The 24,436-nt window shown below is 35.7% G+C and overlaps 1 protein-coding gene across 5 annotated transcripts in view; it reads right to left on the bottom strand.

Annotated features, from left to right (window-relative positions):
• Positions 1-24,436, bottom strand: part of POLK (DNA polymerase kappa) — a 71,588-nt gene that overhangs the window by 34,500 nt on the left and 12,652 nt on the right. For 3 of the 5 annotated variants that reach the window (XM_042941196.1, XM_042941235.1, XM_042941206.1), the window contains exons 2-3: positions 12,054-12,216; positions 5,365-5,484 (exon numbers count right to left, since the gene is read on the bottom strand). In XM_042941196.1, coding sequence (XP_042797130.1) covers positions 5,365-5,484; positions 12,054-12,188 — 255 coding nt within the window. In that variant the 5' untranslated portion in view covers positions 12,189-12,216. Of the gene's footprint in view, positions 1-5,364; positions 5,485-12,053; positions 12,217-14,603; positions 14,628-21,642; positions 21,665-24,436 lie in introns of those variants that run through there. The other 2 variants (XM_042941214.1, XM_042941224.1) reach the window with 2 other exon arrangements.

Genomic DNA, 24,436 nt, shown 5'->3' with positions numbered 1-24,436 from the left:
AGGGTCTGCTTCTGTTTAGGCTACAACTCACTGAGATGCTCTGTGCCTTTTTCAGGCTGTTCCTCTGTCTAGGATGATCTTCCTCATTCTGTCATAAAGCCTTGAAGGGTCAGCTCAGATACCTCTCTGTGGCTTAATTAGCTCTCTGTCCTCCATGCCACAGAATTTAATGTTCCCTTAGTTGTTTTCCTGCCCCTATGGTGCACTTACTATATTAGATACTAAATCATGAGTTCTATCAAGATAAAGACTTGATTTGCCTTTAAATTCTTTTCTTATAAGAGAGAAAGAGGTGAGACTTATAGGAGAAAATACATAAATTTTACACTGATAAATATATATATTTTTCTGGTTTAAAAAGAGGAAGTAGAATGTGCAGAAAAATTTTGCAGAAGGCTGATCTCATGCAGTGAGAAACCTAATAAGTGGAACTTTCACATGACTCCAATCTATCATCCAGATTTAAAACAACTATTTTTTCCAGTACTTCGATTTTAAATTAGAGAATAGCATCCTGACATAAAAAAAAAAAAAAAAAAAAAAAAAAAAAGATGTAGACAAATCATGGAGGCTAATAAAAATAAGGGGGGGTTAAAAACTACTCTATTTCAATCCAGAAAATATACCTATGATAGGAATCGACTGAGAATATGGGAGCAGCATTTGAAGTATCTTAACCCATAAATATTGGAAAGGAAAAAGATAATAAATGGAAAGCAAACCAGGTGGAAAAAAGCTTTCCTTAGCCTCATATGTTAATTTTATGACAGTTCCTTCAGCAATCTATTATCTTTTCTGTGCTTCAAGCAAAAGTACAGTTGGCAAAAGGAAACCTCCCCACTGAGTGACTCACACATTCCGCTTTCCTCTACTCTCATTACTCACCCTTGTCTAAACACTTTTCTCTCTGCAACTACCAAATGCACACCACCCTGCTTTTCTCAAATTTCTTCTAATGAAATCCTCATTCATGTTTTCCATTCTTCTATTTTCCCTTACAAATAACTTCCATGTTCTGATCTGAGCCTCTCACGTGTATGTTATCCCTTTTGCCACAGTTCAAAACTAGTGTGTGTGACCATGGTTAAGAATAAGAGCTTCTTCTGGGTCTTCAGTTACATGATGGGGGCAAGTTAACTCCCCTCATTCTTCCTTTTTTTGAAAAGTGGGACTAAACCAATCCCCAACTATTGGAAGAATTAAAAGAGCTACTCATGTAATGTACTCATCCAGGGATATGGAAAGGGCTTCATGATATTACCTATAATTTTAAAAACAGAAGTGACATTTATTGAGTATATCAAATGTGTCCTATAGCCACGGTGGCTAAGTGTACAGATTAGAATCAACACTTCTATGTTAACTCATTTAGTGATAAAAATAATTCTGAGATGGTAATTATTATTCCCATCTTGTAGATGAGGAAACTAAACTTCAGTAAGAGGAAGTAATCTGCCCTAAGTCATACAGCTGGTAAATGTTAGCACTAGACCTATGAACCAAGTTACTCTAAAGGCTGTGCTCTTTCCATTATTTTATAATGCTTCCCTAAAATGTATCTTAAAAAGTCTTTAATATTGAAATAACTTCAAACCAAACTCAAATAGTGTATTTTATATCAACATTATGCTTTATTTACTTTTTTAAAAAATCCCCTTTTTTGATTACATTCAGGAAACTGTTTCAGAAATATTGTTTTTCATTTTCCTGACTTACTACTACCCTAAATTGGTAAATAAACCCAGGTCCATAAAATCAGTTGTTAAAATGGTCAAAATGCACAGATTTGCTGTGTAGTTTCCATTTAATATAACATGGATGTTTGTCTATTCTTTTTTTTTTTTTTAAGTTTATTTATTTATTTGAGAGAGAGAAAGAGAGAGGGAGACCGTGAACAGGGCAGGGGCAGAAAGAGAAGGAGAGAGAGAGAGAATCCCAAGCAGGCTCCACAATGGCAACATGGAGCCCGATGTGGGGCTCGATCTCACAAACTGTGAGATCATGACCTGAACCAGAATCAAGAGTTGGACACTTAACCAACTGTGCCACCCAGGCACCTCAGATGTTTGTCTATCTAATTTATGAATCCATGTTATAACAAGATGTTTTGGCAGCTACAAAAATGATTGTGCCTTTAAGAAGTCTAAAGAGGGCAGGATGGAGTGGGGAACACTTAGGTTCTGAATAAATACTCCGGCAGACTATAGAGGTTAGTTACCTCAGCTTGACTAACAATAATAGTTCCTACCATCATAGCATCCATACAAAAATCTATTATTTGGAAAATTCATGACACTGGAATAGAAACACATTTCCCATAGAAAACCTCTCTTACTCTCAGATCTTCTAGATTCCTTAGGATTTCCTCAATCCCCTCCCATTTACACAATTTCTTTTAAAGGAAGCTCAACAAGTGAAACAATTTAACAATCAACATAAAACAGATTTCCTGCCACTCCCCTTTCAAAAGATGTCAGAGAGTCTCTCATGAAATAGTCAACAAAAACTGTAACAAAATCTGAAGCTCTGTTACACAATATAAAGTATTTTCTAATACTTCAGATTATTAGCATATTTAAGGATTATGAGCTTTAAAAAGAGTCATGAACAGCAAAAAGTTCTTATATTGCATGACTCATATGCATCATATCTTTAAAGCTTTATAAGAGATATTTGTATAGATGATTAAAACTTACCAAAAAAAGGTTCTGAAAATAAATTGCCTAAGGATTAATATCAATTAAAAATACTGTTATTATACACAGAATGGATTTGCTTTAACTCGATGAAACAATGCTTAAATTTATGCGAAAGAAACAATGCATGAGAAAAAAATTTATAGAATCGTAGTGAAGGAACATATTAAACATATTATTATTATTGAATAACTAAAATTGCATGGTATGATAGAGGAAAAGATTCAACTGAGTAGAAGAGAGAATCCAGAAACAAATTTAAGTACAATGAGAATTTAGTATAGGAAGAAAGAAAGGGCCTGGGTGGCTCAGTCTGTTAAGTGACCGACTTCAGATCACGTCATGATCTTGCAGTTCATGAGTTTGAGCCCTGCGTGGGGCTCTGTGCTAACAGCTTGGAGCCTGGAGCCTGCTTTGGATTCTGTGTCTCCCTCTCCCTCTGTCCCTCCCCTGCTCGCACTCTGTCTCTCAAAAATGAATAAATGTTAAAAAAAATTAAAAGGAGAAAGCACGTGAGCTGATGTAATGTGTGCAATTTCTCTTTGACTTGTTGAATAGCAAATTACTTGCCTTTGATTTTTTTTCCTCATTCTTTCTTCCTTACTGGGGTCTAGAATATAGACTGGAGGTAATCCCATTTTGTAAACCAGGTAAGGATAACACTTAGGGGATGACAGAACAACACGATGTAGAACCTGGGTCCCTAAATTACTACAGTGAGCAGAACCACCCAATCAGTAGGGACTACTTATCTATTTTTTTAAATGTTTATTTATTTATGAGAGAGAGAGACAGAGCATGAGTGGGGCAGGAGCAGAGAGAGAGGGAGACACAGAATCCAAAGCTGGGTCCAGGCTCCAAGTTGTCAGCAAGAGCCCACATGGGGCTTGAACCCATGGAACTGCAAGATCATGACCTGAGCCGAAGTTGGACGCTTAACCGACTGAGCCACCCAGGTACCCCAGGAATACTTATCTATTATGTGAGAAAGAAATAAACTCTTAACTGATCTGAACCACTGTATTTTGGGATCTTGTGCCAGCTACTTAGCCTATATACTAACAATAAAAAAGGAATTCCCATAGGAATGAGATGTTAATGGCTAATACAAGGGAAGACATTCTTTTTCTGTCATAATCAAAGAAGGCGCAAATTAAAATAACCCTGAAATAATATTTAGACACTACCAGCAAAAACTAAAGGATTGATAAAATTAATAAAATTTAACTTGAAACAAGTATGTGAGGAAACTAGCACTCTTGTGTTGAAAATGTGAAACTGTACAATCTTTGGTGAAAATAACAGGACAAGAGTACAAAGATATGTAAATAAGAACAATCATCGCAAGGTTATATATAAAAACAAAAAACTGAAACCCATGTGGGATAAGGCAAATAAATTATGGTACCTCCATACAGTAGAATGCTATGCAGCATTAAAAATGCTAATTTTGGGGGTCGCCTGGGTGGCTCAGTCAGTTAAGCGTCTGACTTCGGCTCAGATCATGATATTGCAGTTTGTGAGTTTGAGCCCCGCATAGAGCTCTGTGCTTCAGCACAGAGCCTGGAGCCTGCTTTGGATCTGTGTCTCCCTCTCTCTCTGCCCCTCCCCTGCTCGTGCTCTTTCTCTGTCCCTCAAAAAATGAATAAATGTTAAAAAAAATTTTTTTAAATGATAATTTGCGAAGGCAAAGGCAAGTGATCTTTCTTTATGAGAGGAGACCACTTATCACATAAGATAAAAAACTAGCTTGTGCTCTAGGAAAGCATATATGAAGAAAATGACACATTACAATTTGGCAAAGAAAAAAACATAAAGTTTGGCATCTCTGAACTCTATCACGAGAAGAAATGTGTGGCCTAGATCAATATGATTTTATCATCATGTTACAGCCTAAACTGCTTTGTTAAATTGAATCAGATTTTGATAGAGGATAAAAACTGTCTTTAAAAGTAAATTTTATTAAAATTTTTTTTTTAAATATATAAAAGTAAACCTTAGGTTTACCAGCAAAACCTTGACTATTTTGAGTTTTCAATCTACTACATGATGCCCTGCAGTGTTGCTCTACTCACTCTTCTCCTGGAATAGCTTTTAAATACCAGAGGAAACTCTTTGGAGTATTTATTCCCTGAAGATACTGGAGAAGCCAAAAGCCTCCAAATTTTTAGAAGTCTGGTGTTTTATCTTAAAAATTCATGCACATTTGGCATTCTACCTTAGTTTTAGTACAACACAATTATGTTTTAAATTGCTTTATAATTTAATTAGTGAACATGTTCCCTAAATCTGTTTTGCAAAATCAGCATTGAAGAAAACATGCCACATTTATCTTGTGGCCTTTTGTAGCTGCAAAGTATGTATACAACAAAAACAACATAAGCTTTGGATTAAATCCTAGCTCTGAAGCTAGGCAAGTTATTTACCCTAATTAAGGCTCCATTAACTCTTCTGTATAATGGAGGTGACAATGCCTAGGTATGGGGTCTTTATGTAAAAGAGTAGACCAATATTTAACAAAGTATGCATATTTGTTAAATTTTATGCTTTACAATATAATGAACATTTACATTTTACCTTGTTTTCAGTTGTGACTTGACCATGATGCATTTTAACTATCAATTACTATTCTACCAGCTTTCACTTTCTTTAGCAATTAAATTAATACCTGTAATTGTGCTTTCCTTAGCTGTTGGCTGGTAATTTGAGCTTTTTGTTGCATCATATTTTCAATTCGTTGGTTGACTTGTTTTTCTTTCTTGAGCTCATTTCCATAAAATTTGGACCCCTTTGTAAGAAAACAAAACAAAGCATAAGAAAGTGTCAGAAGGAAAGCATCGCCGTAGTATGTATAACCATGGTACCTAAGTGTATAGACTAGAATCACAATTACTGAATTCAAAACTTAGCTCACTCCTTGCTAGCTGGGTGACCCTAAAACTACTAATCTTTCTATGCCTCAATTTCCTTACCTGCAAAATGAATTTACAGTTACCTACATCATAGGCTTGTTGAGACAGTAATTATACGCTGCAAACTCTGAGATGAGTACAGATCGGCACTCAGAAAATAACAATGTGTCCTAGACAGGATCCATGGGCATATCCAAGCCCTCAGTCATTTGGGTTATCAGTTATTTCCTTCACTTTTATGTAAAAAGCATTTATAAAATTTTGGGGCACCTGGGTGGCTCAGTCGGTTAACTGAGCGTCCGACTTCAGCTCAGGTCATGATCTCATGGCTCATGAGTTCAAGCCCGACATCAGGCTCTGTGCTAACAGCTCAGAACCTGAAGCCTGCTTTGGATTCTGTGTCTCCCTCTTTCTCTGCCCCACCCCCACTTGCACTCTCTCAAAAATTTTTTAAAAAAGCTTTTACAAAATTTTAATGTTAGTCATTAAAGAAAATGTAGAAAATCACTTTTAGAAAATCACCTATCATCCCATCACTGAACATAATATCTATTCATTCATCAGGTTGATAAATTTTGTTTAATGTTAATGTGTTTATTTTGAGAGAGAGAGAGAGAGAGAGAGAACAAGAGCAACTGAGTAGGGGAGGGGCAAAGAGAAAGAGAGAGAGAGAGAGAGAGAGAGAGAGAGAGAGAGAGAGAGAGAGAGAATCCCAAGTAGGCTCTGCACAGTTAGCAAAGAGCCTGACCAGGGGCTTAATCCATGAAACCCTGAGATCATGACCTGAGCCAAAACCAAGAGTTGGACACTTAACCAACTGAGCCACCCAGGTGCCCTAGGTTGATGGACATTTAGATTATTTTTACTTTTTGGCTTTTATGAGAAATGCTGCAATGAACATTCATATAGACATTTTTGCATGGACATATGTTTTCACTTTCCTTAGGTACCCAGGAGTGGAATCTCTGAGTCATATGGTAACTCCATTCTAAACCTTTTGAGAAACTGCCAGACTGTTTTCCAAAGTGGCTGAACCATTTTATAATCCCACCAGCAAAGTATGAGGGTTCTATTTTTCTATTTTTATATCTTTAGTGAAAAGTCTATTTATATTTTTTGTCCATTTTTAACCAGGTTGTCTTACTAACAATTTATAAAAATTCTCTTTATATTCTGGATGTAAGTCCTTTATCAGATAAGTATTTTGCAAATATTTTATATTACTATGTTGCTTATCATTTCATTTTTTAATTGTGTCTTTTGAAGTGCAGATGTTTTCAAATGTGATGAGTCTAACTTGTCAACTTTTTCTTTTACTGACTGTGCTTTTATTGTTATATCTAAGAAATGCTTGTCTAACCAAAAGTCTCAAAGACTTTCTCATATCTTCATTAAGTTTTACTGCTTTGGCTCTTACATTTAACTTGATTTTGAGTTAAATTTGTATATGGTGTGAAGTGAGGGTTTAGGTTCATCTTTTTTTTGCATGTGGATATCCAGTTGTCCCAGCATCATGTGCTGCACAGATGATCCTTCTGCCTTGGTACTTTCGTCAAAAACCAATAAAGTATCAATGCAAAGATTTACTTCTGGACTCTTAATTCTACCCCATTGTTCAATATGTCTAGCCTTATGACAGTAACACACTATCTTGATAACTGCAACTTTATAGCACATTCTTAAACAGGAAAGCCAAAGACCTTATTGTTTGTTCCTTTTCAAAATTGTTTTCACTATTTTAGGTGTTTCACATTTCCATATAAATTTTAGGGTCTGTTTATCAATTTCGGCAGGAAAAAAAGCCCCTTGAATTTGGATGAAGAATTACACTGAATCCATAGATCAGTTTGGGGAGAACTACCCTCTTAACAATGTTGAGTCTTCTCATTGTTGAACATAGGATGCTTTCATTTTTAGATCTTTACTTTCCCTCAACACACTTTTGTTATTTTCAGGGTACAACTGTTGCACTCCTTTTGAAATCTGTAAGAGTTTCTATCAATAAACATCATGTTATTTGTGAAGAGATAGTTTTATTTCTTCCTTTCCAATCTAGATGTCTTTTATTTCTTTCTATTGCCTGACTACACTGGCTAGAACTTTCAGGACTATGTTGAAGAGAAGACATGAGAGTGAACTTCCTTGCCTTGTTCCTGATTTTAGGAGAAAAGTGCATTCCTGGAATAAATCCCACTTGGTCATGGAACATAATCTTCTTTTTATAGTGCTGGATTCAGTTTGCTAACGTTTTGTTGAGGGCTTTTATATTTACAATGATCTATAATATTCTGCCTGTTTGGCTATTGTATCAAGGTGATACTGGTCTTAGAGAATGAGTTGGTAAATACTACATATTTCTTCATTTTCTGGAAGAACTTGTGGAATACTGGTATTATTTCTTCTTTTTTAAATGTTTACTTATTTATTATTTTTTTTCTAATGTTTATTTATTTTTGAAAGAGAGAGAGAGAGAGAGAGAGAGAGAGAATGAGCGGGGGAGGGGCTGAGAGAGGGAGACACAGAATCTGTAACAGGCTCCAGGCTCTGAGCTGTCGGCACAGAGCCCAGTGCTGAGCTCGAACTCATGAACTGCGAAATCATGACCTGAGCTGAAGTCAGATGGTTAACCAACTGAGCCACACAGGTACCCCAGTATTATTTCTTCTTAAGTGTCAGATAAAATTCACCACTGAAGCCATCTTGACTTGTTTTTTGTTTTTTTTTGGGGGGGGGGAGGGAATAGAGATTTTTAATTATTGATTTAATTTCTTTCCTTATTAAAGGTCTATTTAGATTTTCATATTTTCTTGAGTCAGTTTTGGAAAACTTTAAATTTCTAGAAATTTATCCAATTTATTGGGGTTTGTTTTAAAATACTCCATCTTCTACCTCCAAAATTCAGTAGGGAGGGGTGAGATAGATGAAACAATATTTGCAAATAAGGTGATGTCTGATGATGCTGGGTGATGATTACCCAGGAATTCACTGTAGTATCTCATTTTCTGTATGTTTATAATTTCTGATAGGGGCATCTGGGTGGCTTAGTTGGTTGTGTGTCTGACTCTTGATTTCAGCTTAGGTCATGATCCCAGGGTCGTGGGATCAAGCCCCATCAGGCTTTGTACTGAGCATGGGGTCTGCTTAAAATTCTCTCCCTCTCTCCATCTGCCTGTCTTCCTGATTCACACTCTCTCTAAAAAAAATAAATAAATAACAACAAAAAATGTTTCTGATAAAAATTTTAAAGAAGTTGCATTTCTGTGAAGCAGTAACAATTAGAAAATTTCAATTCAAAAAAGATATTTATGATGAACTCCCCAACCCCCCACACTAGAGGAATATATATTATATAAAATATATAAATATTTTAATATATATTGGTATATAAAATATGTATAAAGTATATATTTTATATGATAGATACATATCAATCAGATGATATGTATATATAGTTCTATGTATGTATATACAGCTGACCTTTGAACATCATGGATTTGTACTGCAGTAGGCCAACTCATACATGGACTTGTTTCAATAAAAACAGTACAATACAGGGGCGCCTGGGTAGCTCAGTTGGTTAAGCATCTGACTTCAGCTCAGGTCATGGTTTCATGGTTCGTGAGTTCGAGCCCCTCACTGGGCTCTGTGCTGGCAGCTTAGGGCCTGGATGGAGCCTGCTTTGGATTCTGTGTCTCCCTCCCTTTCTGCTCCTCCCCCGCTCACGTTCTGTCTCTCAAAATAAATAAACATTAAAAAAAAATCTTAAAAAAAAAATAGTACAGTACTGTAAATATATTTTTCTCTTGCTTACAATTTGTTTAACGTTTTCTTTTCTCCATCTTACTTTATTATAAGAATACAGTATGTAATACACATAATATACAAAATTTGTGTTAATCGACTGTTTATGTTACTGGTAAGGCTTCCGGTCAATTGTAGGCTATTAGCAGTTCATTTTCGAGGAGTCAAAAGTTGTACATGGATTTTCAATTGTGTGTGTGGGGGGGGGGGCAGTGCTCCTAACCTTCGCACTGTTCAATGGTCAACTGTATATCACATAAAACTTATATGAAAGAGCAAATGCTCTTTTTAAGATATTCTTGAAAAAGAATAAAGAGCAAAAAAAGAACTTGTTCTAGCAGTTGTCTAGACTTACAATACTGGAATGCAGGTCATGTTGTAATGATATAATAACAAACAATCCAGTGGAACAGAAAAAAGCACTGCAGATCAGTAAGAAATGATGATCTAGATGAAACTATTTAATAAGTGTTACTGGGACACAGAGAAGAGAGAGGAAAGATAAAATCTGGGATGACTTAAATATTCTATTTCTTAACCTGAAAACTAGGATCATAGGTTTTAATTGTTTTTTTAAGTTTTAAGATGAAAATTTCAAAACAATCTGAGAGAATACAGATTAGTACAATAAACACTATATAAAACTATCACTGAGATTTAACAACATTTTGTCTTATTTCCTTCACTGATTTTTTTAAGTAAACTGTTTTAAAGTAAATTACAGATATAATGATATTTAGCTATTCTATACAGTGTTTTAGTATGCATTTTTAAAAATGACGTCCTTTTCCTAGGTAATTATAATAGCATTTTCAAAGCTAATAAAATTAACAATAGTTCCTTAATACAATCTAGTACCCTGTCCATATTCAAATTCCCTTAACTGTTCCAAATATATTTGTTCAAACCAAGATCCAACCAGGGTCCATATATTATGTTTGCTTACTTCATCTCAATTTTTTTACTTTTAAAATTTTATCTATATTTTATACACTTAAAAAATTATTTTTCCCTCAAGGTTTTATTTTGGATTTCTAAATCTTCCAACATTTGAAGGAATAGTACAAAGAACACCCCTATGTCCTCACCTAGATTCACCAGCTATTAATATCCTGATACATTTAGTTTCTCCCACAATTTCTAGGAATACACGATACACACACCCCCACTCCAACATATGCACTTGCACAAGCATGCATGCATACACACACACTCCTCCCCCTCTTTTTGGTTAAACCATTTAAAAGTAAGTTGCTGTAGATACCAGCATGCATTTCTTTAAAATAAGTATATTCTCTTAAATTTTACACCTTTCTGAAGGGATATTTATTTCATAATATATAAATAAAACAAAAAATATTAGAAGAAAATATTTATGACCTTGGAGAAAGCCATACGCAGTTGACTAATTCAAGTACATATGAAAAATCAAACAAGGTGGCTTTGTCAGTTAAGTGTCCAGCTTTTGCTCTTGGCTCAGGTCATAATCTCACTGTTCACTCCATGCTAACAGCACAGACCTCCTTGGTATTTTCTCCCTCCCTCTCTTTGTGTCCCTCCTGTGCTCATACATCTCTCTCTCTCTCTCTCTCTCTCAAAATAAATAAATTTTAAAAAAAGGCAAACAGAAAACTTCTGCACAGGATTAAGTATCATAAGCAAAATCAAAAGATATACAATAATCTAATGGAAAATTGTGCAAATGACGAGAAGAGACAGTTTGTAAAAAGGGAAAGTACAAGTCGCTTGTTAAACATGTGAAAAGATGCACCATCTCACTTTTCATAGGAGAAATGCAAATTAAGCCTACACTACATTACTATAGATAGGAAAATCCAAAAGCTTAGTAACACACTGGGCAGGCATGGTTGCACACATATTAGCCGTGAAAATTTAAATTGATACATAAACTATGTAGGGCAACTTGAGCAATTCATAAAAATTCCATATGTGGGCCACCTGGGTGGCACAGTCAGTTAAGCATCTGACTCTTGATTTGGGCTCAGGTCATGACCTCGTGGTTAGGGAGTTCAAGCCCCGGGTTGGGGTCTGCGCTGTCAGCAGAGCTTGAGATTCTTTGTCCTTGCTCTGTTCCTCCCTCGCTTGCGCTCTTTCCAAATAAATAAACAAACATTTAAAAAAATTCCACATGAATATATCCTTTTTTGTTATCTGTATTTGGTGGAATAATTCTACTTCTACGATCTCTTATAATTTTACCTGCACATATGTAAAGTTGTGAAAGTTGTAAAGGTTATTCACTGTCATATTGTTTGTAAAAACAAAAGACTAGAAATGATGTATAGGTTCATAAATGAACATTCCGCCTGGTTCAATAAATTATATCTACACATGCAGGCATGAAAACTGAAGATCTTTATGGAAAGATCTTTATGGAAAGACCTCCAAGTTACATTACTGAAACACATGCATATAATGTGTACATGAAGCAGGAAAACTGGACGGCAAGAGGAAGAGCAACAGAACAGAAGGGAGATTATTCCATACCCACTTGTTGTAACAACAAGATACATTAAAATATTAAAAATCACAATAAAAAATATTTCCAACTTACTGATTTTCTTTTAAACAGAAAGCTAAAAAGCTACTAAATTAATGATATCAAAAGAAACAAGAAACATACCCTTGTGGCTTCCATTATAATCTTATTAATCTTCTCTTTATCTAATCCTTCCATTCCAGCTTTATTATCATTAAGTCCCATCCTAAGCAGAAGGTCATCTTTGCAGTTGTCATTCTTCTCCTTGGTGCTATGCATGGTATAAACTTAAAGGTTTTTTTATTACCTAAAAAAACATACAAAATAAACACTGCTTTTCAAAGCATTCATGGTGAGGAGGTGGACACTTAAAAGTTAAGATGATAATAAGCAAAACAAGAAAAACATTTAAGAATATAAGAATTGTTAGCCATTGAGATATTGTTATTTTTTAAATATTTATTTACTTATTTGGAGATTGAGTGTGAGTGGGGGAGGGGCAGAGAGAGAAGAGAGAGAATCCCAAGCAGGTTCTGCACTATTAGCACAGAGCCTGACTCAGGGCTCGAACTCACGAACTATGAGATCAGGACGTCAGCCGAATTAATCAAACCTCAAACAACTGAGCCACCCAGGAGCCCTGAGAAATTATTATTCAGAGTTTAAAATTACTATCCCAAGATTATTGTACTCTCAGAAGGAAAAAAATGAACATTTCCTGCAAGTTTTGTGCCAGCCACTCACTATGCTAGGCACTTTACGCTTGAATCTCACACAGTAGCCCTACCCTGAAAGGTAAATTTTATTACCCCCAAAATAAAGAGAGAAGAAATCTGAGTCTTAGAACATATCTACTGACATAAATATGCTAATAAGTGACAATATCTGTATTGAAACCCAGACTTGAGTCCAAAGTTCATGTTTTTCAGATATTAACATACTGTATAGGAAACAAATATGAAATAACACTTCATCTACTAAACATGTTAAGTTCAGTGGCATTTATTACACTCTGTATACAGAGCTCAATTTCTTTTTTTTTAAATGTTTATTTATTTATTTTGAGAGAGTTTGAGAGAGAGAGAGGGAGCAGTGGAGGGCAAGAGAGAGAGAAGAGAAAGAATCCTAAGTAGGCTCTGTGCCATCAGCACAGAGCCCAACGTGGGGCTGAACTCACAAACCATGATATCATGACCTAAACTGAAACCAAGAGTCAGATGCCCAACTGACTGAGCCTCCCAGGCACCCCCAGAACTCTATTTCTTAAGGCAGTGAAAAAAATACAGACGAAATAATAATCTATTCACTTCTGGGAGATTAATACATTTTATAATGTTATGTCACATCTAAGATTAAGAAAAATCCTCTCAAATAATAACTCTTTTTATTTTTAAGTAAGCTCTACACCCAACATGGGCTTGAACTCATGACCCTGAGACCAAGAATCATGTGCTTTACCAGCTAGAGCCAGCCAGGCACCCCAAATAATTCTTTAATATCTTTAAATATTAATTTATAATTTACTTTCATATTTATTAGTTTTTAAAAATATAATAACCATGCAACACAGATATGCTTATTCTCATAGGAAAGATAGAAATTGGAATTCAGGAAGGTTAAGTGAATTGGCCATCATAAGTCTGCTAATAAGCAAAAGAACTGGGATGTGAATCCAAGTCTTCTTCAAGTCTAGTACAGCTGCCATAACATCACAGCTGCTTCCAATTTGGAGTGCATGTATGCTATAAAGAAATGACCAGGTAAACAGCTGTCATGAACCTATAACAAATTAGGCCAGTGATTTCTTATTTGCATGATTTAGAGAGGGTTCATTTATTCTATGCTGTTGAGGGCCTTTTCTTTTCCTTTTTTTTTTTTTTTTAACTTGACATCCATCACCACACATACTTACACAATTTCTTTTCTTGTGATGAGAGCTTCTAAGATCTAATCTCTTAGCGACTTCCCAATATACAATACGATATTAACTACAGTCACCATTCTGTACATTATATCCCCATGACTTACTCATTTTATAACTGGAAATTTGTACCTTTTGACCACCTTTACCCATTTCGCCTACTCCTACCCCACCTCTAGCAACCACCAATCTGTTCTCTGCATCAATGAGTTCAGGTTGTTTTTTTGTTTGTTTTGATTCCATGTGACATAAATTCCAAGGTCTGAGAGTAGGAACCAGATATCAGTATTTTTTTTTTTTAACGTTTATTTATTTTTGAGACAGAGAGAGACAGAGCATGAACGGGGGAGGGTCAGAGAGAGAGGGAGACACAGAATCTGAAACAGGCTCCAGGCTCTGAGCTGTCAGCACAGAGCCCGACGCGGGGCTTGAACTCACGGACCACAAGATCATGACCTGAGCTGAAGTTGGACGCTTAACCGACTGAGCCACCCAGGCGCCCCAGATATCAGTATTTTTAAGGCATGCCCAAGTTATTCCAATGTGCCCCAAGTATGGGAACCACTGGTGCTATTGTTTCCCAGTACCCAAGAGAATATAGGCTAGTTTTCTGTTTTTATCGTTTGATTTTTCTCTTCAACTATCACATTCAACTTAATATCACCCTATATTTTGTCTCATGCTTTAGTAATAAAACTGGTGAATGTAATTCATTCATATTTTCCCAAACCACCACCACTGAAGCTTGAAGATGTTGAATGCACAAATCTTACATGTAAGCTGTCTTCTCCTTTAAAAACTGAAATGTATAAAAAGAACAGAAACATTTATGAATGCCTACTATTTCACAAAGAATATATTATTTAGCCCAAAAACTCTAGGAAGAATTGCTTTTGGTCCCTAATTGGGTCAGAAGAACTGGGTTATTATTAGCAACACTGGCACCAGGCAAAGTTGTGAGATAGGTAAAATTAGTTTTCAGCTACCTTCCTGTCTTGCTGATGCTCAATTACCAAGCCTAGTTTCATGAGGATAGTTTACTATCCTCTATATGTTAAGAAGTTCCAAGTTTATAGCTGCAGTCCAAATGCCCGTCTGGTATCCTAAATTTAACATGTCCAAAACTGATCTTCTCATCTGCCTCCATCACTCAAACCAGTTCCACTTGCATGCAGCCTTCCTCATCTCAGTTCAGGGCAACCCTCCAATCACTTCCAATTCCTCATGCAAAGAATCTTGTAGTCATACTTAACCTCACTCTTTCTCATATACCACACATCCAAATTGTTGGCAAACACTATGGACTCTGCTTTCAAAACATACTCTGAATTTAACCACTTCTCAATGCTGTCATTTCTTTCACTCTAGTCTGAACCACCATTATCTCTTGCCTGGATTAATGTAATAGCCTCTTAAATAGTCTGTTTCTGCCCTCCATGCAATCAATTATCAACACAGTAGCTGAAACGATTCTTCTAAATCACAAGGTAAGTCACAATCACTCCTTTGCTGAAAACTGTACAATGGCATCCCATCTTACTCCAGAATAAAAGCAAAGTCCCAACAGAATCTGGATCCCAATTACCTGTCGACCCTCATACCTGTCTAATACTCTCCCCGTTGCTCACTACTCTCCAGCCACACTGATCTCTTTGCTATTCCTCAAATCTGGTCAATATATTCTGACCTTGAAACTTTTTGCCCTGGCTATTCCCTTCCCCTTTAGGATTCTTCAGCTAGATACCCTATTAACTAAACTCTTTCAAGTCTTGCTTAAATGTTACCTTCTCAGTGAGGGGCTACCCTGACCTCCTTATTTAAATTTCAACCTGATTAGTACCTCCCACCCCTTCTTCCCAATGGCCCATGTTTTTCATAACTCTTATCATTTCCTAACATAATAAACATAAATTTACATACTTATTATGCTTTTTATCCATCTCTCCTGTGAATATGGACGCTCCAAGAGGACAGGGTACTTTGATTTTTGTTTTTGCTTTACCTGATATATCCCAAATGCATCAAACAGTGCTTGACACAGAGCAGGGGCTCAAAAAATAATCTGTGGAATGACTGAACTCAGTCATTTTTTTATATCATTTTCTCATTTTATATCATTTTATATCATTTTTATATCATTTTCTCATCCTTTTATTCACATAGCAAGGTTACATAGTTATATTAAAAGACTGAGAAAAACTACTTTTCTGGAGTTAGTAAGTTTATAATTTCTTTTTTAATGTTTATTTAATGTTTATTTATTTGCTTATTTATTTTGAGAAAGAGAGAGAGAGAACGTGTGAGCAGGGGAAAGGCAGAAAGAAAGAGGGAGGGAGAATCCCAAGCAAGCTCCACACTGTCAGTACAGACCCTGATGTGGGGCTCAAACTCATGAAACTGTGAGATCATGACCTGAGCTGAAATCAAGAGTCAGACACTCAGCCAGCTGAACCACCCAGGCTCCCCTTTTTCAGAGAGAGGAGGGGCAGAGAGAGAGGAAGACAGAGAATCCCAAGCAGGCTGATGCACAATCTGACACAGGGTTCAAACCCACTTACTACAAGATCATAACCTGAGCCAAAACCAAGAGTCATACACTTAACCAAGTAAGCCATGCAGTCACCCTTAAGGCACCCATAAAATTCTTGTAATTTTTCCTTATTTCAATATTAAATATGTAAGGACAGCTATATGAGTTAAACAACCTTCCATTTTATAAGCCTTATTTTCCTAAGGTATTTGATAGTTACATTAATTTATTAAAACTTTGGGGACGTGTATTACAATATAAGAATATTCTGAATTTAGGGGTGCCTAGGTAGCTCAGATGGTTAAGTGTCTGATTTCAGCTAAGGTCATGATCTCACGGTTCATGAGTTTGAGCCCCGCGCCGGGCTCTGAGATGACAGCTCAGAGCCTGCAGCCTGCTTTGGATTCTGTGTCTCCTTCTCTCTCTGCCCCTCCCCTGCTTGTACTCTCTGTCTCTTTCTGAAATAAATAAATATTAAAAAAATTTTTTAAACAATATTTTGAATTTACATGTTTGAGTTTACTTGCTATGTTCCATTAATATTCAAAAGATTCTAGTTTATATTTATTCTTTGGGAAATTAAGTTGCCTTGTTAAATTTAATTTCTGTGATTACTTTCCAGTTATATCTAAATGTACAAAAAATTATTGGAGAGAGTTAATAAAACATACTAAGTTTCAGTATATTTTAATTCCTATGAGTTCCTTTTAGCACTATCATTTATGTCTCTGTGGTGAGCCTACTTTTGTTTTTATTGCTTAGTATTTGTTATTCTCAAATTTCTAGAATCTCTCATTAGTCCTGGTTATCTCTATTCTCCCCATTAGTTCTTACTTTAGAAATCCATAAATTGAAAGAGAGAGCTAGCTCCCAGCAGAGATGATCACATGATATTCACAAGAGATGCACAAAAATTATATCACAAAGTATTTTCCATATTTTTGTGGAAGTGAAATTTAATACTAATTTAAATGGCTCTCTGGGACACGTAGGTGGCTCAGTTGCTTATGTGTTCAACTCTTGATTTCAGCTCAGGTCATGATTTTGCAGTTTGTGCGATGGAGCCCTGGGTCAGGCTCTGTGTTCACAGTGTGGAGCCTGCTTGGGATTCTCTCTCCCTCCTCTCTCTCTCTCTCTCTCTCTGTCCCTCCCCAGCTTGCAATCTTTCTCTCTCAAAATAAATAAGTAAACATTAAAAAAAAAAAAAATGATATGTTACATCCTACATTATAGGAAGGAAAATATTTAATAACAGAAAAAGGTGTACAAAGTATTATTTTCCTATCCTGGAAAAATTATCCTTTCACTTACCCCCTGCCACATTGTTCCAGTGTTTTCTTTTTAAAAAATTTTTTTTCTTAACGTTTATTTATTTTTGAGACAGAGAGAGACAGAGCATGAATGGGGAGGGTCAGAGAGAGGGAGACACAGAATCTGAAACAGGACCCGGGCTCTGAGCTGTCAGCACAGAGCCCAACGCGGGGTTCGAACTCACAGACTGTGAGATCATGACCCGAGCTGAAGTCGGACGCTCAACCGACTAAGCCACCCAGGCACCCCATGTTCCAGTGTTTTCTTGATATATTCTCCATATTATTTCTTGATCCATTGCTACTGATTGTTTCAGTTTCCTATAGCTCTAACTAGTCTACCGCAGGTATTTAAAACATTGTAGCAACATAATATTCTTCAAATGATATCTTAAGTAAAACCTCAGATTTTTCCTTAAATCTTTGTTCTATGGATGCTGTGCAGCTCTCCTAGAATTTCATCATATATATTCTATCACTAATGTAAAAGAATAAACAGGCAGCTTACAGAAAAGGGAAAGTTAATAGTGATCTCCGCTTTTTTGATTCAAACTACCTAGAAGCATCTGAGTGAACACTGATATGTATTGAAATTGCTATCAACTCCAAGACTGCACTAGCAGTGTTCAGATAACAATTGCTATGTTTCTTTTTATTTTATTGTAATTGTAAAAATAAACATATAACAAAATTTACCATCTTAAGCATTTTGTAAGTTTACAGTTCAGTAGTGTTAAGTACATTCACAGTGTTGTGCAAATAGTTGTTTACTACTGATGAATTTTATTTTTATTTTTTTTTAATTTTTTTTTTAACGTTTATTTATTTTTGAGAAAGAGAGAAACAGAGCATGAACGGGGGAGGGTCAGAGAGAGGGAGACACAGAATCGGAAACAGGCTCCAGGCTCTGAGCTGTCAGCACAGAGCCCGACGCGGGGCTCGAACTCACGGACCGCGAGATCATGACCTGAGCCGAAGTCGGCTGCTTAACCCACTGAGCCACCCAGGCGCCCCACTACTGATGAATTTTAAAAGGTGGTTTCCGTATGAAGCCAGGCTCTGAAAATCATTCTTATTATGTTTTCTGCCTGATCTTATATATTCCTGAAAACCGTAAACAAAAAACTAAACATCCAGAAAATACTATTCCAAGATTTGCCAAACATGAGGAAATAATATCAGCAAGAAGTTGTGATTTTGGAGTAATTAACCCAAAATGATTTAAAACACACTTTCCCCTAACCCTAATAAATCAAAAACTCCATATAACCTGACTTCTGTTAGATCATATTGTTAAAAGGACTTTCATTTTAAAACAGTAACAATCCATTTGTTAATGACTATTAACAAATGTTATAACAAATGTTATAAAAATACATTTAAACAGATAGGATATATAAAGAATATCTGATACCAAACAACAGTATCTGGAATTTATATCCAAATCAGCAAAAATAATTATTCTTAATTGATGAGATGATTTCTCATCCCTTCCCAGAGTTATATGCTGTAACTGGAGGGGAAGGAGAAATAATGATTTGTTTTTAGTGATAATTGTTTTGAAGGTTCAAATAACATTAAAAAGTAAGGTCTATGAAAGGGAGTATAGGTTAGAAAAAGTTGCAAAACATTGACATAGAATAATTTATTACACTATCATCTGTTACATAATGAGTGATTTATTGTAGCTAACGAGAGCTACTAACTCTTGTTAATAAAGGGAAAAAGCAGTCCAGATTAACTGTTACCTATTTTTTTCTTAATGAGATCTAAATATACTGCTTATTTTAATGTACAGTACTTAATGAAAAGAGTTCAGTGCTGAGACATTTTGATATAGTGCAAAAAGTATATGCTTTGAAGCCAGATAGACCTGGACTGAAATGTCAACTCTAAAACTTAACTAGTTGTGTCTTCCCGGGAAATTTATATGATTTCAAAGTGTATGAATCTTGGTATCCTGTTCTGTGAAACTTACTTCCAGGGGTTGTTGATGATTAAGTGTGTGATATGTAAGGGTCCCTAGCAAAGTAAACACATACTAAGTAAGCATGCAATAAATGTGGTTTCTCTCCTCTCACTTTCATTCTTATTTATTTCTCTACAATGTGATCAATGTGGCTGCAAATACGGGCATGTAATTGATTGAGAAATCATAGAAAAAAAAAACAAAAAAAATGTTCATGACTAAATAAATGACAAGTGAAAAAAAAATCACACACACACACACACACACACACACACACACACACACGCAGCCACCCGAGTTTAGGGAACTCAAAAGAACAAATGGCACCCACCGCTTGGATCTTGTGATATTTAGTGAACCAACAAGAGAATATTCTTCATGATTTTTAAGGCTTTACCACTGACATGATCCTAATATTCAAATCAAGGTACTAGGAGTTACATTTCAGTTTACTTCAAGTCAATGAAGACAATATTAAGATAAGCAAGTCTAGACACATATGAAATTTCAACATTAATGCCTAATACTTAGTATCATACTTAACTATATGAATAAACTCTCATCATATGTTTGGCATGACTGATAAAAATCACATATAGACTATCTACAATATGCACAGAAATGCTTCCTATTAATGAAGGTTGACAAATAATTTTTAATGTAAAAAATTACATTAATAAACTTCTAAGAATAAATGAAGTTTCAGAATAAAATTTTACTTTTTTTTACCTCTAAAAATTTTTTTATATTTATTTATTTTGGGGAGAGCACAAGCAGAGGAGAAAGATAGAGGGGGAGATAGAGGGGTAAAGAAGTTCCACAGTAAGGTCTGCACTGACAGGCTGACAGCAGTGAGTCCAAGGTGGGGCTTGAACTCATGAACCGCTGGTTCATGACTTGAGTTGAAGTTGGGCACTCAACCAAGTCACCCAGGTGCCCCTTCAGAGTAAAATTATAAATTAAATCCCAGAATATTCCCAAAATAATCTTTAGAACTCTACTTTAGAACATGCACATTTTGGGGGCGCCTGGGTGGCTCAGTCGGTTGAATGTCTCACTTCAGCTCAGGTCATGATCTCGCAGTCCATGAGTTCGAGCCCCGTGTCGGGCTCTGTGCTGACAGCTCGGAGCCTAGAGCCTGCTTTCAATTCTGTGTCTCCCTCTCTCTCTGCCCCTCCCCCACTCATGCTCTGTCTCTCTCTCTCTCTCTGTCAAAAATAAATAAAAACATTTAAAAATTAAAAAAAAAAGAACATGCACATTTAAAAAAATATAAATATATGCTAAATGTTTATATAATCAGATTTTAATCCCTTAATCTAATTCCTCAATCTAAAAATTCACTTGTATTATATAACCTTCACAGGTAAGCAAGATACATCAGCCTCTGGAGGACACCATAATTTTACTTAGAAAAGGGAAATGAATTCCATGCTTTGGTTTCCTCGTGGACATTTTTTTTTTTAATTTTTAATCTAGTATTTATTGGAAATGCTTTTTTCTTCCTGACCAGGCCTCAAACGTGTGGGAGTCAAAGTAGACTCTGAAATTCACTTATTGAATTAGAGATTAGAACCATATAGCCTTTACTGAAAGGCTTGAAGCTAATAATAATAGCAACCTAGTTTTGGGACTTAAAATCTGGATTCTCACTATGTGACTACCATTTTTAAAAGGTTAAAATAAAGTATTCATCACTATTAAAGTTAAGAATTTAAATTTCTGAGATTTCAAAACTTTAAACCATAATAGCTTTAGCATATTTGTAAAACCTTGTCAGTTAATATTTTTGCCAAAACCACATTCCCAATGCCAATAAGTTATTATAGTTAATTCTGATCCTCTTATTAAATCTGCCTATACTATACAGCATTATGAAAACTGGTCATATGTTGACAGTAGCTTCTAGCATATGAATTATTCATTTCTATAATGCCAAATATACTAAGAAGCAAAATTTAATCTCCAAATGAAATATACATTTTTTGATGCTACTAACTTACCTTTAAAAATACTTCATAGATGCTAGGAAAATAAAGAAAAAGGTACAACAAATAAATACCATAATATGTAATTAAATGACTCACTTCTTAACAAATAGAACACAGCAAAAGGGATGGGATATCATATACAAAAATGGGTTATAAAAAAAATGTGACTTCCATCTTGAATGCTCTCATTCTCAACCTGGATTACCCACTCTGGGGAAGTCAGCTGCTTTCTGAGGCAGCTCTGACAGGTCATGTAAGTGAGCTTGGAAGTGGAACCTTTTCCAGTTGTCTTCAGATAAGACTGCAGCCCTAGACAACAGCTTGACTGCAACCTCATGATCCAGAGACATCCAGTTAAAGCCATGTTGGGATCCTTGATCCACCAAAACTGTGAGATAATAAATTTATAGTTGACTCTCAAATTCTGTAATTATCTCATTATGGATTAGCACTGGTACATAGATCAAAGTGTGAGTAACACTGCTACGAAAAAGTTTTATCTTAAAGATTAGTAATGTTTCATTTGAATAAAAGTGAATAATCTAAATATACTAATAAATGGATCAACTGAATAACTTCTATGCCAAATACCTTTTTCTCCTGGAATTTGTGCAAGAATAAGACAGTGTTTCTTTGCAGCACTTAGTACAATCAAAATATAAATTTCAAGAGGGCAAAACCTGGTATAGTGGTAGGCCACTGAGCCTGTTACTTAATAACTATATGTTGAATGAATGAATGATGGGCAGGTTAATATACAGAATATGCTAACCACTCAGTTAAGTCTTTTTAAATGCAGTAATATAAAAAGTAATATTTGGATCTTACAGTGTTTTACATGTATAATCCTATTTAAGAGATGAGGAAACTAAGGTGTAGACTTACATGTACCTTAGATAATGTCAAACAGTTAATAATTGGTAGATTTGAGACTATATTTCAGGTCTAGCATCAAAACATTCACACTTAGCCATTACATTATAAATACAAAGAAGGTAAAACAAAATTATTGAAATCTTATCAAAAAGAAGGAACACAGAGGTGCCTGGGTGGCTTAGCTGGTTATGCATCCAACTTCGGCTCAGATCATGATCTCGCGGTTCGTGAGTTCAGTCCCCATGTAGGGCTCTGTGCTGACAGCTCAGAGCCTGGAGCCTGCTTTGGCTTCTGTGTCTCCCTCTCCCTCTGCCCCTCCCCTGCTCCTCTCTCTCTCTCTCTCAAAAATAAATAAACATTCAAAAAATTAAAAAAAAAAAAAAAAAGGAACAAGGGCGCTTGGGTGGCTCAGTCGGTTGAGCGTCCACCTCTTGATTTTGGCTCAGGTCATGATCCCAAAGTCACGGGATCAAGCCCTGGGTCAGGGTCCATGCTTAGCATGGAGCCTGCTTAAGATTCTCCCTGCCTCTGCTCCTCTCCCCTGCTCACTTTCCTTCCCTCTAAAATTGAAAAAAAAAGGGGGGGGGACAGGTTTTTTATAGATTTCATGGAAGTAATGTGAAAGTGGCATAAATAATAGATAAAATATCATTTATTACTGTAATAGAAAACACAATTTATGGTCTAAACTTATTTTTAAACGACATCATTATTTTGAATACTCTCTAAAAGCCTAAGAAATCTTCAAATGAAGAATATGAAACAAGGAAAATGAAATTATAAAAATATGATGTCCATTCATACTTTACTAAAATACATTTGGAGATCAACTGCAGATCTTCTTAGTGATCCAAAGTGTAATATCTTCAATAATCATGGCATCTAAAACAAAGAGTTCATTTCTACCAGGGATTGCCTTATGTAATAATTTCCGTAAAAATCAATGATCAAAAACACCCTATATTTCTACCTATGCATTGTTATGCAGAAAATAAAGGGAAAGCATTATTTATAAGAATTTTCTCTGAAAATGAGAGCTTCCTAAATCTTGTCTTTGTACAAGTCAAAGTAGCAGCAAAAGTGATTTCTCATTTTCAATATTGTTAATGGTTTCTTCCTTTTTCAAGATGTAGCCAACTTCTCTAAAGCTGGGGTGAGGGGAGGGATAAAAATAGCGTAAAATTCCATAAAGGTTGGCTACACTAGCTAAAAATACATATGAATAAATGATAACTAACACTTTCTAACAACTTAACATATGTCAAGCAGGTACTAAGGGCTTAAAAAGCATTCTCTCATTTATTTTTCTCAATTACTTACTAATTTAGGTATTATCCCAATAAAGTATATATGTTAGTAAAATACATAAGGAGACTGAACTTTAGAGAATTTATGTAATTCATCCATGACCACCAGAGGCGTCCAAGCTGAAATTCAAATCCAAGATTCTGTCTCTAGAGCCTACAATTTTAAAAATGTTTTATTTATTTTGAGAGCAAGTGAGCAGGAGAGGGGCAGAAAGGGGGGGGTGGAGAGAATCCCAAGAAGGCTCCTCACCATCAGTACAGAGCCTGATGCAGGGCTCAGTCTCATGTACGGTGAGATCATGACCTGAGCCAAGATTAAGAGTTGGATACTCAGCCTCAGGCGCTCCTCCAGAGCCTACATTCCTAATCAGTATGCCAGCAGACTTATTTTATCTTTATTCTTGAAAGGTATTTCCATCAGGTATAGAACTGACAAGCTTTTTTTCTTTCAGTACTTTAAAGATGTAGCTTCACAGTTTTTCAGCCTCCATTATTTGTTAAGATCATGATAGTTCAAATTGTTGTTCTTTCTATGTAATGTGCCTTTTCTGACTGCGTTCAAGTTTTTCTCCTAATTTTTGGTTTTCATCAGTTTGGCCATGATGTGTCCAGGTACATCCCTT

This window comes from Panthera leo, chromosome A1 (genome assembly GCF_018350215.1).
Source record: "Panthera leo isolate Ple1 chromosome A1, P.leo_Ple1_pat1.1, whole genome shotgun sequence".
In the NCBI taxonomy this organism is placed as follows: domain Eukaryota; kingdom Metazoa; phylum Chordata; class Mammalia; order Carnivora; family Felidae; genus Panthera; species Panthera leo.
The sequence above is the reverse complement of the archived record's forward strand: the minus strand, read 5'-3'. Positions and strand labels throughout refer to the sequence as shown.